This window comes from Protopterus annectens, chromosome 1.part0 (genome assembly GCF_019279795.1).
Source record: "Protopterus annectens isolate FY-2018-M chromosome 1.part0, PAN1.0, whole genome shotgun sequence".
Lineage (NCBI taxonomy): Eukaryota > Metazoa > Chordata > Ceratodontiformes > Protopteridae > Protopterus > Protopterus annectens.
Window position 1 is genome coordinate 824,890,772 of NC_056725.1, and position 18,698 is coordinate 824,909,469.

An 18,698-nucleotide genomic window follows, 5' to 3' on the forward strand; every position below is an offset into this window, starting at 1 on the left:
TATGCCGCATTGTAAACATTACAGAAGTTACAAGAGTGCAAGTTAATTCAGGATTAAGTCACATTATTTGGTTATAAATGATCAAAGTTCTGTTTTTCAGAACTCTTGTGTTATAATGTAAACCTTGAGCAAGATAAATGTTGTCTATCACTAAGTGCGACTAATGTGACTGTACTGGTGGTAGCGTTTACCCTATGCAGTATTTGAATACTGTGTTTTTAAGTAGATGAACATTTTAAGGGGGGGCTTTTATTTTTTTTTTTTAGTTAAATATTTGTAATGTCAAGCAAAGGATTCTGTACTGTCCCAGTATGTCAGTATATTTGTTTCCTTTAACATTTCTCCCTTGGAAGATTAAACTTAAAATAACAGAAGTACAAAATCTTGCTTGATCAAGTTACAATGTCACAACTAGAATACTTAAAACTTAGAATAATTCAAGTACAAAAGCTGATGTGCAAAACATCACAGAAAAGTCATTAAATATCGTTTTTGTGGGTGGCCAGCAGCTGAGTTATCTCCAGTGTGAATACTCTGCCTGTATATTCTAATGTCTAAACATACTACCTCTGAAGTCACACAGATTTGGTGAAAAATTAAAAGTAAGAAAAACCCCATTCATTTACTCGTAGTTATTTGAGTTGCAGCTCTGCAGATAGTATATAGCTGCATGTTTGATGGAGCACAAGGTGAAACACTGAAGCAGCAACAATGTAGGACTTTGCTTAAAATTACACAGCATTCTGCAAAATGCCATGCTGCAAATCATGGTGTTCCTCGTGGAAGGTAATTCTTGTAGCAGTCATCTCAGTCAAAAAGGTTTCATAGCTTCAGGATTTTGTGTATTTAGAATCTTTTGCTGTCTACCTTAAATAAAGGGTGGTTGATCAAACATGGCCTTGCACCAAAATATAGAGCTTCCTCCTTTTGTGTCTATATCCAAAAGATGCAGGAAAGTATATCCTCATATTCTGTAAGGAATGCGGCCTGTAAGTCCATCAAGTGCATATATTATTATGACCAAAATATTTCAGGTAGCCAGACCAACTTTTTATTTCCTTTGCACCAAATAATTCTGAGTGCCATAAGTTAATAAACAGTTTTCCTTAAAATAGCTGATGTAGCTTTTTTCCCAATAGTTTCTAAGGCTAAACCAGTTGAGTAATCCATTTGATTTAGTTCTGTAAGGACAGCCGCACAATGCACTGCATCTTGTACGGTCTGCACACATTGTCCCAATAAAGAAACAGAAACGTTAGCTGCATTTCCAAGGCCAGAGGTAATTTTGTTACAGTAAATACCCATGGGTTGCTAACAGGATGCATAGTTAGGCATTTTACTCAGCTTAGTTGTTAATGCAACACTTGTTACAGTGGTATGCCAAATCATTTCATAAAGATTGCAAGTCAAATACAAAAAAAAAACTTTGATAGAACTTCCGCAATGAATGCATTTGAAACGGTCTTTACTACACTATCACTTAATGCAGAGTGTACAGCATAGTTAAACTTTGTAAACTGCACCACTGTCATTGTATTTATGTTTCTTTGAAAGGAGTACTACAAACAACCAGGCAAACTGTCATATATTTGACAAATTCATACTAGTACACTGGGTTTGAAATTTGTTCATTAAATCAAAAAGATAAATGTTGTAAAATAAGTTATATTTGCCATATTGTAAATCATTACTGAAGTAAAGAAGTCTTAAGAAGCAAGTCCCTGATCCAGTCAAAGGCCTCTGAAAACGGGCAAATTGAAGGACGAAAAAAAATTGAACTCCTTAAGACAAAAATATTTCAATAGACATCTTCAACTATCCCATGCTGTCCATTCAAGGCCATCTCTGTGTAAAAAAATCAAACTGCTCCTTGTCCGCTTCGAATGATACTAGTATTTAAAACATCTGAGCAGCTATGCAGGCTCCTTGGCAAGGGCTCTACTCACCTCTACAACATGACTTACCCATAATCAAGTGTCCCCAAAATGTTGGCACGACCACTCCTGTTGTCACCCTGAACTTTAAAGCTGAGATGTCAAGATAGGGATGGTGCAAAAATTGATGCTTTTTAAAGCACGCACGTGTCTGTCATTGAACCTCCCACCACTGATGAGCAGTAAGCAATCCTTGCAAATAGAAAATCGTCAGATGTTCAGGTAGTCATTTCAACAAGTGTACAAAGCTTTTAGCTAAAACAAAGTTGACATTCATGATTCGTGCTTAAACCTAAAGATATAGCAAAATAATGTCTAGAAATAGAATATCGCAACATAGCACTTGACAGTTTGAAGTCAGCCAAATGGCACCACGTTTTGAATTTAATTCACTGAAGTCAAGAGCCAGTGATATAATGTAAGGTGAAAGAAACACCATAACAGAAGATGGTTGAATTGTTACTGTACCCACAGTTGATGTACTCCCTTTAGCTCTAGCAGTACTCTTCCATTCCCAACTCTTCTGTGTTGTATGACTTGCTGCTGTGTTTGAGTAAAAATGTGTTGTGTTGAGAACACTCAGTCCTGATGTTATTTGTAATGGGGGGTTGAGGCAAGGTTCTCATCAGAGTCTGAATATCCATAGGAAGCAGTAGATACGCCTTCCTGAAGGGTGGATTCATCATCATCCTAGTCAAACGAATCAAAAGACTGCTGGGGGGATTATCCTTTTTTCTTTTACCAGGAGAATATTCAGGGGCAGAGCCAGGGTGAGAGAGACGATTTGATCTGCCTATGGTAATCAGATTCTCAGCCATCCTAATTAGGTCCTGTTGACAGGCCAGAGTTTGGTAGTGGTAGCTGGTAGGCCTTGGCTGGGCCTTTTGATGTGAGGCCTTAGGCTTGAACCTGAGGGTGATGTCTGTGCTAGGGCCGGAAAACAGATGGACAGGCACATCCTTAGGACAGTGAACCAAAGCAATGTTTTGATGACAACAGACTGCAGATACCTCTTTCTCATTTTGATAGATTGTTGGAAGCCAGAACCTGCGAAACACCTCCAGACCCAAGCAAAGAGCTAAGTCCTTCAGCTTCTAAGGAAGTAGAGGGACCCAGTGTTGTGTCAGACTCTGAACAGGTCTCAACAGAGGCATGTTGCACAACCTCAGTCATAGAGGGGATTGTAAAAGGTATCTCACCTTCTTCAATGATAACAAGCCTAGGTGGACTGCTGAACGGTAAGCGAGCTCCATCTGGTACCATAAGTTTTGGGCACTTTTCCTTTTTACACGTAGGGAGATGAACCTTAGCTCAAATGACAGATGGCGTAGTACACGATGGCCCCTAATAACTCACTAAAGTGCTTAGCTAAAATCTCAGTTCGATTGTTAAAGCGAGCACAGAACTGGCAATTAGGCATGTCATGTTCTGGGCCCAAACAAGTTACAGGAAAGAAGTGAAAGTCCTGGTGTGGTATCTGTTTCCACAGGGGAGATAGTTACTTTCTCTGGCATTAGTTAAGAAGCACATTAGAAGCTCCCCAGTGAGGTACTTAGCTTTAGACATCATCTTTCTCTGGTGTGGATGGACTGACACACTGACTAGCACACTGCTTCGGACTCCAGCAGCAAGAAAGAACTGAGGTAATGGCACCGGCTGATTCCCTTTATACCCAGATGTCTTTGTCATTTAGGGCATCTACTGGCTTCGGGAGAAGGAGAAAGTTCAGTAGTAGTCGGGCTAGCCAAGGGCTTCCACAGCAGGACATCCCATCAGTTATGACTGCATCAGTGAAAACACTCGAACATCTACATTTGTGGTAAGTGTTCACAACTATAGTTTCTTCCTTTGTTTGTCCATCTTAGCAGTATGTTGCATTAGTCTGTTGCCAGGAGAACGCCCTGATGAATGGAAAACCGTGTTATGACTGAGCTTGCTGAATGATAATCAAAGTCTGTACAAATATGTTTATCCTGTGGTTAGCCACCGCAGCAGTATGGCTGATTAGCCTGTTTGTGGAAAACACAGTATATCGTCCATGAAATTATTGCCTCGCATAACTTGATTAGTCCATGTGTTTAAATTACCCATCTGCAGATATCAATGAAACCTGAGTCTGGCCTCCATAACAATATGATGTTTTTCACCCAAGACAGGGACTTTTATAAAAAAAAAAAAAAAAAAAAAAATAATTGTTGACTGGGTAAACCCAGTGGACACAAGTGCCCCTTTTCAGGGACAGCCTAGGAACAATGCCTGAGTGACTTGTTCAAAATGTATAGAAGGCAAATGGAGGTGGAAGGAGTCATACCCTGTAACTTGGGCTATAGGAAGCAGCTCAGAGGCTGAATTCTCTGTGTACCAGTGGAATTTGGTAAAGCAACAGAGCATGATGTGGTATAACCTTCTGATAACTGGACCGTCCTTGTAGAGTCTTCATGGTGGTACTTTCATATTGTGATAGTAGATCAGATTTCCAAATGTAATGCTGTCAACCGAAGGAGGATGGCTTATTCCAGCATACATTTCACAAACAGCCAATCCTACCCTTCTGGATTGTACCTCATTATTGTTCAGAATGAGAAAAGGTATGGCCAGGATACTGCCAATGTTGCATATGGAGTAAGGTGATCTGCTAAGGTGAGTACCTCGTGCAACTTACTTCATTTTTGTCCTTCATACTGCTTCATTTTAGCCCTAAATTTGGATGCTAAAAGAACCTTGAAATATTTACAAAATTGTGTGACAAAATGAAAATCTAGTACTGTGGATGACCCTTACCAACGACTGATACATGTACATATGTATACATTTTTTTTCAGAGTACAGAACAAGCTACTGCTTTCTATCAGAGTTTGCATGAGCTGTCACCAACCGAAATGGATGGACAGAAAGAAATCTCTGAACCACCACTAAGGCCACTGACTCGACACTTGTCTGATGCAGACCGGCTCAGGAAGGTCATTCAGGAGCTTGTGGATACTGAGAAATCCTATGTGAAGGTAAGAACATTTGCTTTAAAAAAATAGTGCAGTCACCCAGGACGTCAAGTCATCCTTGTTTTACTGAGCTGTAAACTACGGTTAGAAGAAAAGTGGTTGTGTCATTGAGGATACAACTGCCTAGTCTGGTACCATGGCTCATCCAAGTTGTCAAACCTAATCACTCCATTTTATGGGGGGGGGGGGTTTATTATTAAAGTACTAGGCTTTAATCACTTTTGTATTGTGGGATCATTCATATATGTGTAACTACAGTATGTCTTTATAGTTAGAATGAGACCCAAGAAACGATTTCCACAATTCTCAGCAGAATGTGTCCCTCTGAACACCACATTTTTTTTGTTTGTTTATTTGGTAGTTAGCTTGTTTGTTCATTAAGTGAGATTGACTGGTCCTCTGATGCATTTCAGCCATACACTGCGCCAAGGCCCCTTCCAATACACAACATTGGTAATAAAGTGTTTATAGTAATAAATGTAGTTATAGTAACGTAGCACAATAGACATAGAATAATTACTTACTTAGATTTTTAACTCCTTAAGAACACATTTTTAAATGTATGTGAGCTGAGGTTATATAATTTGAGAGAAATCATGCCTAGGAATAAGCAGTGTACATTGGGTAACATTTTATAACAGTCTTACATTTTCATCCTTATTTGAATACAGCAATGACGTAAATGAAAACAAAACAGTTTTTTTCCACTCTCTCTTTGATTTCTGAGCTATTTTAACACCACAAAATCACTCTCTAAGTGCTTCTTATACAGATCATGTATTTTTTCTACAAATGGCTGCCCATGGGTGTTGACAGACTAACGTGATCTTGTTTTTCTTTGTCTTTCTCCCTCCCATAATCCATTTCAAGCCAGGGTTACCACCTGTCCCACTTTGCGAGGGACAAGTCCCTCTTTGGGGAATTGTGTCCTGCAAAACAGTTGTAAAAATGGCAAATGTCCTGAGATTTTAGGACAAAATTTCCTATATTTTATGTAATAGTTGCATAAAACAGTTATTCTGTATCTGAAACACCTAAGTGTTATAAGAAACAGAATAAGCAACTAAAATGCTACAAGAATAAGCTTTTATTTAGGCAAAAAAGTGAAGTTCTGTCCTTTGTACTGGCCGTGGTTATGTTTCGGCCTGCAAAATGTGATGTTTGTACCAAAAATGTCCCACTTTGGGCATTTCAAAAGGTGGCAACCCTATTTCAAGCCTATTTCAAGCCTGCTTTATACAAATCATACTAGATGTAAGGAAGTGGTGGTATTTTCCTATTATATTGACATGTAATGATTAGTGTCAGCCACTGTCATTTATTCACCTTCTGTAACTGGACCACTGCTTTTTTTTTCCTGTCATGAGCAGACAGGTAATCTGCTGTGGCGACCCCTAACTGGGAAAAAGCCAAAAAGAAGAAGTGATCCTCATTTCTGTGCATCTCAGAATCTGTTTTACATTGTACTAAGGAGTTACACAGCTTAATTGTCAGCCTTTTGTTCAAACTATCCTTTTGTAGTCCAAGATGAATTGACAGATCCCGTCTCCCCACACTATGTCTGAGGTGTTAAAGCTGTCATTTCATTAAGAGGTAATGTGTGACAGCAGCTGGAAAAAGAGAGTTGAAAGTAATTCTGTTCTCCAGTGCCTGCAGTGAGAAGATATTTTTCCATGAATGCATAACAAACCAAGAAACTTGAAAAATTCCAAAATGAAGCTAGAAAGCAGGTCCCAGAGACCACCAGCAAAAACATAGGAAACTTTATTGTATTCTGATGAAGTTGTGGTTACACTCGATGAAAGGCACAATATTGATTTTTGTACAGTAATGTTTCCTGTGTTTTTTACTGCTGGTCTCTGGGACCTGGTTTCCAGCTTTGTTTTGGAATTTTTCCCTGAATATTGTAGAAAATTCTTTATTGTTTTTGTTTGATTCAAAACAAATGCCATATTCTTTTCCCCTTACTAAGTGAAGTCTACAACAAAATATAACTAACTTTCTATACTACAACTTTGAATACATTTTTTTGAGATAGAGATGTCTTATGGCATTCTATTTTGTATCTTCTCCTGTTGTTCTGCTCATCTAGTTAATTTACAGCAAAATCCCTCTTCTACAAACCTAACTCCTGTATATATATGTATATATATATATATATATATATATATATATATATATTTATTTATTTATTTATATATATGTGTGTGTGTGTGTGTGTATGTATGTGTATGTGTATATGTATATATGTATATGTATATATATATATATATATATGTACACACACACAGCATATGTACATAATGAAAGTACTTCTGATTTTCTTTTCCTAGAGTTTTTAGTGAAAGGGCACATATCACACACATGTTAAAATAAATTCTGCTGCATATCATGGTTGCTGTCAATAGCAACATGTCCTTTTTAGACTAGAAAATGCTCACGCACTCCACCTGTAAGGACTGACTCAAAGATAGTGGATTATGTCTCTTCCATTGGATCTCTGTACCAGCTATGTATCCTCTTCTGACCTCTGGAAGGATATCTAAAGAAACCATAAAAGACCTTCTTGTAAACATCATCAGTGCACATAGTTGATATCAAGTTGCCACCTGTCTCACTTCCTGCAGAGAAGGCCTGATTTGAGCAGTTCTGTCCTATGTGTTTGTGTGTGGTTGTGGTGGTGGGTGGTATTGGTAAATGTGCTGATGCTTTACAAGGAAAAAAAAGTCTTACTTCTCTGTCACTGAAATGTTTGATACTGCACAAAAGTAATTTTAATATATAAAGTAGTCCTCATTCCCTCCAGTACAGCTCTTTTGATTGTGCACCTTTAACTCCTAGTGGGCGTGGCTTGAGCCTTTAAAAAATAAAGTTATCACCTTACAATTCTAACAAATACTCATTGACAGAGGTCAAATATCAATACAATTGTGTTTGCCATCATGTATGCTTCAAGATAAAATATTCTGATACCTCGTATAGGGCACGGGTTTGGAATTATTAATGAAAATATGAACGAGCAGTAGGGGGTAACTGAAGATGCACCTGGAGGCGTCACTTGGATGTAATGAGATAAACAACCATCATTTTAAAGCTTAGTAGTTCAGTACTGTGATGTTGCTTATGTAAATTTACAGGAAGCAGTGACGACTGCATTTGAACCACTAACTGATCTAATTACTTTGTTTTGCTATGAAAGGCATGGCTACATTGGAAGTAGCTGTGAATCAGTGTAAGTTCTCTTCCTGTTTGCAGTAAAGACAGCTGCTGAGCTCTTGATATCAACTAGCAGGACTATTACCCATCATGTAACAATTGTCTTATGTACACTACAGCCACATAATTCTTGAACAGACAATTACAGTTTGTGTGAAATGTAGTTACACAGTGACATTGGAGGCTAGACTCTCACATACAGACACAAAAAGTAACAAACATGCCGGCAACTCACAACTTTCACCACACCCACAAAGGACCACACACACATAATCCCACATATGCGGAGGTGCTCACATGTAACTTACCCAAATCTCAAATGTCTGTCAGGCACAGTCCTCAGAAACTCTGCATGTACACAGACAATTCTCATCACAGAACATAAAGCCACATCTCAATGTGCCTCAACTACCAAGTCCATAAGGTGAAACACTTCATGACCCAATATTCTGGTCATATGAAACTCCATTGTGAGAGACACTGATGCTCCTCTTACCAGGCTGGATAAGGGGAAGGTTACAGTTAGTTGCCTGTTAGGTGCCAGGATTCGCCAGATCACACAAGCACTCAGATCACTTACCCCTAAGCACCAGTATGACTCAGCCATAGTCCATGTGGGCATGAGTGACCTGGGATGTACCTCCTTGGACTATATGAAGAAAGAAACAATTGAGCTCTCACACAGCATTCTACCGTCTAAAGGATGATGCCACCATACCCGCAGAAAATGTTCAACTTCAACAATTTTCTTAGCTATCAGTGTCATTCCAAATACTTGTCATCCTGGGGAGGACATGGTTGATAGGCCATGCTCCTTTGCCTGGGATTGTCTTCACCTGTTACCTCTAGGTTTTTGGATATTGACCAAAACATTATCCACCCCTATAGTGCCTTATTTAGGCAATGCAAAGTAGACAAACCTTTCAGCATAACAAAAGGTATTCAGAACAAGTTAAAGCTGTTACTGCTCAGTGCTAGGAGACTCAAAAGAAACTGCTCTCCCTGGAAGCTCTCCTCATCCTGGAGAATGCTGACATCTGTGCAGTTAGTGAAACATTAGGTTCATAGTCATGGAAAGCACTCTGGCAGTGCATGTCTGTAACGCTTTTCATGTATTCTGATCACCCACTGAACACGAAAGAGGTAAAGGTGGAAGTGTATCTATTTACATAAAGGATAAGTACACATCAAGGCTGGTCAAACAATATGACATGCTTGAGCTACTCCATGTCCAGCTAGCCATGGGAAGAATCCATTACCATATTCTTGCTAGCTACAGGTCCCCCACTGTGAACTAGGAAAACCCACACATCATACCTGAAGTTACTAGAATCACTCGCCATCCACCCCAGTACCGTACTCATGGGTGAGTTTAACTACCCCTCCATTAATTGGGAGACATACAGGCCCAAAGATTTCTTGACTTTGTAAATTCAAATGGCCTGGAGCAGCTGGTCTGCACTTCCAATAGGGGAACAAATGTCCTAGATCTGGTACTCTCTAATATTGGAGAGTAACATCCTCCAGTGTTATTTCCTCACTAGTAAGATCAGTATCACTTGAAATAAAAGTAAAGCTAGTCATCCCCCCAACCCCAAAAACTTTAAAAACTTCTCTAAGGTAAATTAGCCTCTATTAAAGGATGTCATAGCTAGTTTCCAAGCTCTCCTAAATCCAGAAAATACAGAATCTATGCAGAGGCATACACAAAAGCCCTGTATGACATATTAAACAACTGCTTAAAAACAGCAGTACCAGACCAAAATAAACCCAGGTCAAAGCACCAAAACAAGCCACCCTGGTGGACCCCTAGTATTAATAGGTTGTATAACAAAAGAAAAAAATCCTGTCAAAAAGTAATAGGGAATGTGCACAACAGAGAAGTAAGTCCCTCATTAGTCAAAACAAGTGAATCACGGTATTGAACAAAAAACTGACCAGAAAGCCCAGGATCACACAGAACCGAACCTTTAGTGTGAAAGCACAAAGTAAAATCATGGTTACGCTCTTTTGTCTTTGAACAGACCTCTTCAGAACCATGAGTTACAAAGACTGCAATGCTCCTTAAAAGCTTAAATGAAATAGAAACACACCCCCAGCTGAACTGGTAAAGTTTTTTGTCTTGTGTTTGGTGTTTCTGAACTGGTCACATGAACTACTTGGTGGTGTTTTATTAAGTGAATCAGGGTACTATTCAAGTCTCTGAAAGCAGACTTTAAGGTAGAAATCACCTCCAACGCTAAGGATAACCAATAAGGCACTTTTCAGTTATGTCTGCAATCTTAAGGCAACACCCAATAGTGTGCGGACTTAGTTGTAGATAACATCACCTATACTCAGCTAGAAGACACAGCAAATATGCTGGATGACAAATTCAGCTCAAATTTCATTTCTGCATCACCCCCAGTTCTCCCATCAAAAATACCCTCTGCCACTCCACTGCCAGTTATCACCAAAGAACAGTTGCCACAGTGCTTTCTAAAGCTAAAAACATGGCTTCAGTGGGGCCTGACAGTATACCAGGTTGCCTCTTAAACACCTTAAATTAGGACTTATCCAGCCCGTTAGGATCTCTGTGTAACCACAACCTCCAGACTATCTTTTTCCTGATAGAGTAACAGCAACATCCATCCCTCTGCATAAAGGGGGACCATCTACTGACCCGGGAAATTACAGACCCATAAGTTTGACTAGTCTTGTATGTAAGGCCAAGGAAAGAATAATTATGGACCTGGTAAACGATGCCATAGGAGACCAGGAAGCACTGTATCTGGCCCAGTGTGGCTTTGTCATGGGCAGGTAATGCTTACTGAATCTGGTGGATTTGTTTGAGAAAGTCATTAAGGCCATGGATGAGGAGAAAGCAATACATACCACCTACCTCAGCCTGACCAAGGCATTTGACACAATTTCCCACTCAGGTATTATAAATAAACTCTCAAAACTGGGCATAAATCTCTGTGTCACCAGATGGATTGCCATTTGGCTCACAGACAGGACACATGGTTATAGTGGGTGAATCCAGATCCAGCAAGAGTCCAGCTAGTAGTGGTGTGCCACAGGGTTCGGTACTGGGACACCATTCCTGTTCAGAATGTACTTAAGTCAATTCAAATGTGGAAGGTCTCTGGATGATAAAGTTTGCCAATGACTGCAAGCTGGGGGCAATCACAAAATCCCCTAGTGATGTAGATATCCTTCAGGAGGGTCTAGATCAGATAAATGATTGGTGCCACAACCATGGCCTAAAACAAAATGCAAAAAAATGCAGTATTGTACCCTTTGGGAAGTCAAATACCCCTGCAAATTACAACATCAATAGCATGTCCCATAGAGTGGATTCAGAGGTGAGCAATCTAGGTATGCAGATAGATAACAACCTGAATTTGACCACCATGTGTCCACAGTGGTGAGAAAATCCTTTTATGTGGCACAACTCATAAGTAAAGGTATGGCATCCAGATCCAAGAAAATTAGAGTCTCACTATAGTCAGCCCTCATTAGATCAGTAATTGAGTACAGTGTGCCATTTGGCATATAATTGACGAGGCACTTACAGCACATGGAGCGACCTCAGAGGTTCCTCACAATGAAAATACAAGGTATAAACAACATGAACTATGTGGATAGACTAAAGGCCCCATCCTTTTACTCCTACCAACTATTAAGGGGTGACCTATTCCTAACCTACAAGGCACTCACAAAACCAGCCCTGATGGAGCTGCTACACATTTGCAAGTCAAACAGTATAAGGGTTACCCAATCTAAGGATCTAAACTTAGTCAGAGACTTAAGCAAAACATGTTGGAGAGACAGATATGTGTTTCAGAGATTACCCTTTCTTTGGAACAGGCTTCATTTTCACATTAAGCATAGCCCTTCCCTGGCTCTCTTCAAATGCAGTTTGCATCAATGGATAGGGAATCACAAATTCATACCTGGGGTAGTGCCTTTGTCCCATATGGACTGGGGCAGTCTGTAAGATACTCAATGCACTGACACAAATCCATGCCATCCTCTTGCCCCTAGGTGCCATATATATTTGGTAAAATAGGGTTATATTGGCTAGGCTTGTAAGGGGCCTTAAGCAGTTAGCCTAGTAATCTCCTGTGAACCTACGAATTTAAGATTGTCAGCAGTACCTGACAGGGTAAACTGCAGATTTCTCGGTGTCTGTGTGTGGCATGTCATGCAGGCAGAGAAAAATTCCTCTATAAAGTATGTGAGAAGTCAAGCTTTTAAAAAAGGTGGGTGGACTTTTCCTTCCTTTGATTCCAAGGCAAGGAAATGAAAGTAAGTTACAGGGAGGTTTGTGGTACTTAAACAATACTGAAACCAGATTGTAGGGAGAAATGCAACCCTAAGAGTGGAGACAAACTGTAAGAAAAGGTGGGGTTTTCCTTTAAAAACTGATTCAAATTCTGCTTCTCTTTCTTGTGTGAAGCTAGTTGTATACATTTTGTAAGAGCAACTTGACCTTTTTTGTTTACATGTAATGTGACTAAAACAGTCTCTTCAAGGTTACTAAACCAGTTTTGCCTATAGCTGCTGAAAGACAGTATAATGTGTTAGTTTAAATTTCAAACGAGCAACTAGGTAGCATGTGGTGTTCTGTTCTGACAAAGGAAATTATACTAATCAAAATCTAGTGAACTCAATAATCATGGCAATTACCTATACTCAGTGCCCATAATATATTGGCAAAGCTAGTAGGTAGGTTAAAAGTGAAATCCAAACACATTTCAGGGGTCACTAACAATAGTGATATGTTATTTTATATTGTTCACCATTTAGTTATAGATACCTGCAAGATTACTGTTATTATGGAATAACCAGATCACTGCTACCCTTTGGTATTACCACTTAGGTCATTGACTGCATTAAGTGCTGGAAAGATGATTACAGTAAAAAAGTAGAGACTGGTGGATTAGCAATAACTGGCTGTCATCTTCTGGAAGGTGGTCAGCAGTGCAAAGTACTTCTTAAAACATCCTTATTAAATCAGAATTGCATCAGTGACATATGTACACATGCATTCATAGAAAGGAAAGGAAACTGTAGTAATATTTCTCATTGTTTTCATGTAGTATACATTTTTAACAATTGCCATTCACTGCAACAGTACATTAATTGTGAAAGCCCTACCATGTCATAAACCTCACTTCTTCTCCTGAACGTTATTTTGCATGTATGCTCCCACAAATCACTAGTGTTAAGTGCCTTGTTACTTTTACTGTGTAATTCACTTTTTCATTTTGCAGTGAGATGCATTGGTATTCCATGGATTCTGAGAGAGAGAAATAAACAAACTTAGAAATTTGATTAAGCGCTGTTTGTAATAAACCCGTTTTGTATGTGGAAAGTATTGCATTTACTAGCAGGACATATTCAAGCCTTGGGAATTTGGGAATTCAAAGACTGTTGCCTGTAGCTTCTCTAGGTTCAGGGATGAGGTGGTAGCTGTAGCTAAGCTGTAGATCTCCTAGAACCTCATTGACCATAGTTTTTGTATGAATGATGGAGTGAATTAGAGCAATAGAATCAATACAAATAATATGCTACAATGGGATATGTCAATACCATCACTACTTACGCTTATTCTTTATAAAGTCTTTTAATGTCAAATTTTTGTTCTCTTGGTTGCTGTATATTGCCTAGCATGTTTTGTAATGCTGGAACTTTTCTCCTTGGGTCTCCACTGAAAACAGGCCATTGGCTCAGATGGACAAACTCGGTTAACAAATGTCAAATAAATGATTTAAATCTTGTAAAAGCAGCAGCCAGAGCAAGCTCCTCTGTGCAAAAAGGAGAGTGCAGAAGGTTCCTTTAAATTTTGGTATCGACTGCATGTCAGTATGTTTTATGTAACTAGAAAAGATCGGCACTCTGTCATAACTCTGGTACTCCTTGGAGGCTGGGAGAGCCAGATTTGATTCTATTGCTGAAGTCAAGCATTACTTTCTTAATTCTAAGATCTATAAAAGAGGTGGAAATGGAAGTTAAGGTGGATTTTGGCAAGGGCAAGATCTTGAATTAAGAAAGTAATGCTTGACTTCAGTTTTGAAACAACTGGAACTAGTCATGCTACAGAGATTAGGTGTGAGCCTATTCCAAGCAAGGGACTCTTGAGTGCTTGTAGAGTAGTTTACCAGTAATTGTGTTTGGTTTATAGATGTCAAGAAGATGCTGGCCAGAGCTACAAAGTGAATGAGCAGGAATGTAAGGGGGTACCATGGCAGAAGGAGAGGGTTGTTAGGATTTATATGGTTAGTTACAGGCAAATCTGGCTGTGTTGTATATTTGTTCAAGTTTGGAAGAAGGGCTGACTGTAGATGGGTAATGATAGTGGAGGCTTAGAGAAGACATGGAAGGAGAAAGGCTTGGGCTAGGGTGGGTTTGGAGTTAGGAGTAAGGAATTTATTTCTGTAGAGAAGACCCAGTTTCTAATTAGTTTTTTGAAACAGTGTTGAATATGGATGTCGAATTTAAGCTGGTCATCAGTTATTGTACCAAGTAACTTAGTGTGTTTCTGCTTTGATGAGGGTATTATCTAGAGAAGAAATGGTAAAGGTGGCTTTATGATGGAGAGATTTGGGAAGAAATAATAGGAACTTAGTCTTTTAGGGGTTAAGTATAAGTTGGTGGTCTGTAAGCCATTTTTCCATGGATGAGAAAGAGTTTTGGGTGATGGAAAGAAGACAAGTGATGTCAGCACAAGAGATGAGAGTAGAGTCATTGGTGTATTGTATAAGGGAGGACGTGGTGCAGGAGGAGTAAAGATGATTGGTGAAGATGTTGAATAGCAGAGGGCTGAGGGCTAAGCCTTGAGGGGTACCAGTTTAGATAAGTAAGAAAGGGAAGCAGGTAGATTGCCATCTGACAGACAGGAGTCTGCTTGAGAGAGTTCAATAACCACTAAATAGTAGAAGGGAGAGGTTTAGATCAGTTAGTTTAGTAATTAGCTTGGAATGGGAATCCATATCGAAAGCTTTAGAGAGGTCAAGGAGGAGGCAAAATACCAGAAGATATTTGTCCCTGGCTTCACCAACAATGTGAGTGAAGGATAGGAGGGCAGTGGAGGTGCTATGCTATGGCCTAAAGCCATGATGAGTGGGGGGTCAGAAGTTTTTTATCGATTAGGTAAGTTAGAAGCTGGTTATGAATGCGTTTTTTTGAGGATTTTGGATAGTGGAGATAGGATGACAGTGGGTCTGTAGTTGGATGGATCAGTGGAGTTGCCTCCTTTGTGTATTGGAATGGTATAGAATGATTTCCATATGTCTGGCACAGTAGATTCATGGATAGATATGTTTATTAGGATAGAGAAAGGATAGGCTATGGATTGAGGTGCAAGTTTAAGAAAGGGGGGTTATCAGTAGAGGGAGAGCAAGGTTTTAGTTTTAGTAGAAGAGACTTGATGTAAGCTGTGGAGATGGGGTTGAGAGAGAAAGTGGTGGAGTTGCATGTATTGTGCATGGTGTGAGAGAGGTTATGGCTTTGGGAGGGTTGGGTTAGTTTTTAAATTGATTCAATGAAGTGAGTATTAAGTAAGGTGGCAGTTTCTAGGGAAGAATTGTTTGGGTAGAGGTTAGGGATGGTAGCGTCACTTGGATGCAAAATTTTATTGATGGTGTGCCAGTCTTTTTTTGGGTTAGACGTTTGTGAGAACTGGGAATTACAGAGGTATTTTTTCTTGTCTTTGTTGATGTTTCAGATTTCAAAGTTCTTTATATTTTTGTAAGAATGTTGCAGATTTAGTTTTTAGCCATTGTTTCCAGTACTTGTCCCTTTCTCTCATGAGAGAGAGAAGGTGTTTTTGATGAGCCAATGTGAGTAATTTGCTTTGATTCTCACATTTCATAGAGGAGCTAAATATTCAAGAATATCAAGAAATGTGCGATTAAAATGTAGAACAGTGCCATTGAGAGGGAGGTACTTCAGGAAGCACCAGTTTATGGAAGCAAGCCGGTTATTAAAGGTTTCAGAGTTGAAAGAAGAAAGGTTGCAACATTCTCTAAAATGGTTAAATTTATGTATTTGAAAGGAGTATTGCTGGACATGGATAGGGAGGTGGTCACTTAGGAAGACGGGAAGGGTGCTGGGGTTATGATATAAGGTAGGATCAGAGGTATGAATCCAATCTAAGGTGGAACAGTTGGTATTGTTGTTATTGAAGCGGGTAGGAGTTGTGATATGTTGACGGAAGCCATGGAGGTTGATATGTAGGGAGGGAGAGGTAGAGGATAGTGTTTGCCAATCGATATTAACATCACCAAGTAGTAAGGTCTCATAGGGGATAATATTCAGAGAGATCCAGGCTAGGATAGATTCAAGGATGGGAATGTTGTTTCCAGGTGGGATATAGATAGATGTGATGGCAGATTTCTTTTGGGGGTTGAGGTGACAGCTTAGAAGTAGTTGTTCAGTTGGTTGAAAGTTAGTCTGAGATATTGGCAGGATGGATAGGTTGAGGTGTTTGGAGTGCATAATTGCAACACCTCCACCTTTTTTTGTAGTTCTATCTTGGCAATTAATGTTGTAGTGGGGAGGTAATACGAATATCATCATGCAATGTTGCCTGAGGCTTTGGGAGAGAAAGATCCAGACTGTTTATAAATAGTGAAATAATAGTGTTCCCAAGAGGCAGTGCATCTGTCTGACTTGTTCCTAGTTTTGATTGAGAAGTATCCGTAATACATTCTTTTTGAGAGGCGGTTTTGAATCAACCTGATAGGGTCCTCTTCCACTCCAGTTATGAGTTTTCCTAATAAAGTATTTTTAATTTTTTCCTAGTAAAGTATTATTGATTGGCTGAAATGTCTCCAAGTCTAGAGGACACAACTCACATTACAAAACTCATCTACATGTCGTCATTAAGTAATGTCATTGACAGAAATATGCTTTTAGGGTGCAATAACCTTTCCAAAACCATGCTTAGTTAGATAGGTGACCATAGATAATGTTACAGTAGCTGGGTGCAGACTGTCTTCTAAAATATTTTTCCAGTGGCATTATGAGCTTCTTTGTGAAAAAGAAGGGGTGTGTTTTCATGTTTTAAAGCTGGAGGGATCATTCCACTGGAAAGAGAGGCATTGACAATATAGGCTAATGGCTGTTGACTTCAAAAAGGTAGGTGTGTAGTACTCTGTGTTACATGGTTACTCCTACTTTGTAATTTACTGATGTGATTTTGCACCTTTGTTTAGAAATAACAACGTGAAGGCTAGGTAGTTTAAAATGCATCTAAGTGAGAGGGAAAATTGTAGGTAGGTTATATGGTTGCAAGTAATCTCTAATGGAGCAGTACATGCAAGTAAGTTAAAGATTAGTAGTGGCCTCATTTTATGGTCACCAGTAGTAGTAATGTATTCTCTTATGCTGTTGACCATTTGTAATATACCTTTAGGATTACTGTAACTAGATGGAACAAGTGGTACCCTGCCACCATCAGTTATTACATGTGGTACCCTGCCACCATCAGTTATTACATATGGTACACTGCTACATTTAGTTATTACAAGTGGGTGCACTGCCACCTTCAGTTATTACATGTGGTACCCGGCCCCTTCAGTTATTACAAGTGGTGCACTGCCGCCATCAGTTACTACAAGTGGCGCACTGCCGCCATCAGTTACTACAAGTGGTGCACTGCCACCTTCAGTTATTACAAGTGCTGCACTGCTACCATCAGTTATTTCATGGTGTTACCCTACCACCTTCAGTTATTACATGTGGTGCACTTCCACTTTCATTTATTACGTATGGTACCCTGTTACCTTTGGTTATTACGTGTGGTACCCTGTCACCTTCAGTTATTACATGTGGTACACTGCCACCATCAGTTATTACATGTGATATCCTGTCACCTTCAGTTATTACAAGTGGTACACTGCCACCTTCAGTTATGTATTCTTACTCCAGCTGTCTAATCAATAATGATGGTCTGTTGCCATGGATATGAACTTTCCCACTAAATGTGTTACCAGCTTGGTGGATATGGGCATCCTGAGGATATGTAGAAATCGCCTCATATTTATTGACAATCCATTAATTCTCAAGCAAGCTGATACAGTATGTGAGAGATGTATTTACACAGTGTCACTGGAGGCAAAGGTCTCACGTGAAAATACTCCTAATGTCAATAAAGTTGTCAGCAGCACACATGCTACACCCATCACACACAATTTTAGGCAAACATATATACTCACATATGCTGAGGCACTTTAAATGTAACCTTCCTAAACCCCAAAGACCTCTTAGACGAAGTACACATAACAATTACCCTCAGCAGCCCTGAATGTACTCTTTCAAAACACCCACATCAACATGTACAGCCACATCTCATGGAGCCTCTACTTCTAAGCCCATAAAGCAGACCACCATGCAATCGAACATTCTTGTCACTGGAGATTTCATCATGAGACACACTGATGTCCTTCTCACCAGGCTGAGTAAGGAGAACGTTGTTGTCCGTTTGCTTATCAGGAGCTAGGATCTGCCACATTATGCACACAACTCCGGTCATTGGACCACAATTACCAGTATGCCT

At 39.5% G+C, this 18,698-nt stretch overlaps 1 protein-coding gene across 6 annotated transcripts in view; it reads left to right on the plus strand.

The window, feature by feature from the left end:
- The window catches only part of TIAM2 (TIAM Rac1 associated GEF 2), a 2,099,243-nt gene that overhangs the window by 1,835,398 nt on the left and 245,147 nt on the right, over positions 1-18,698 (plus strand). For all 6 annotated transcript variants that reach the window (XM_044063392.1, XM_044063388.1, XM_044063400.1 and 3 more), the window contains one exon: positions 4,757-4,936. In XM_044063392.1, coding sequence (XP_043919327.1) covers positions 4,757-4,936 — 180 coding nt within the window. The remainder of the gene's footprint in view (positions 1-4,756; positions 4,937-18,698) is intronic.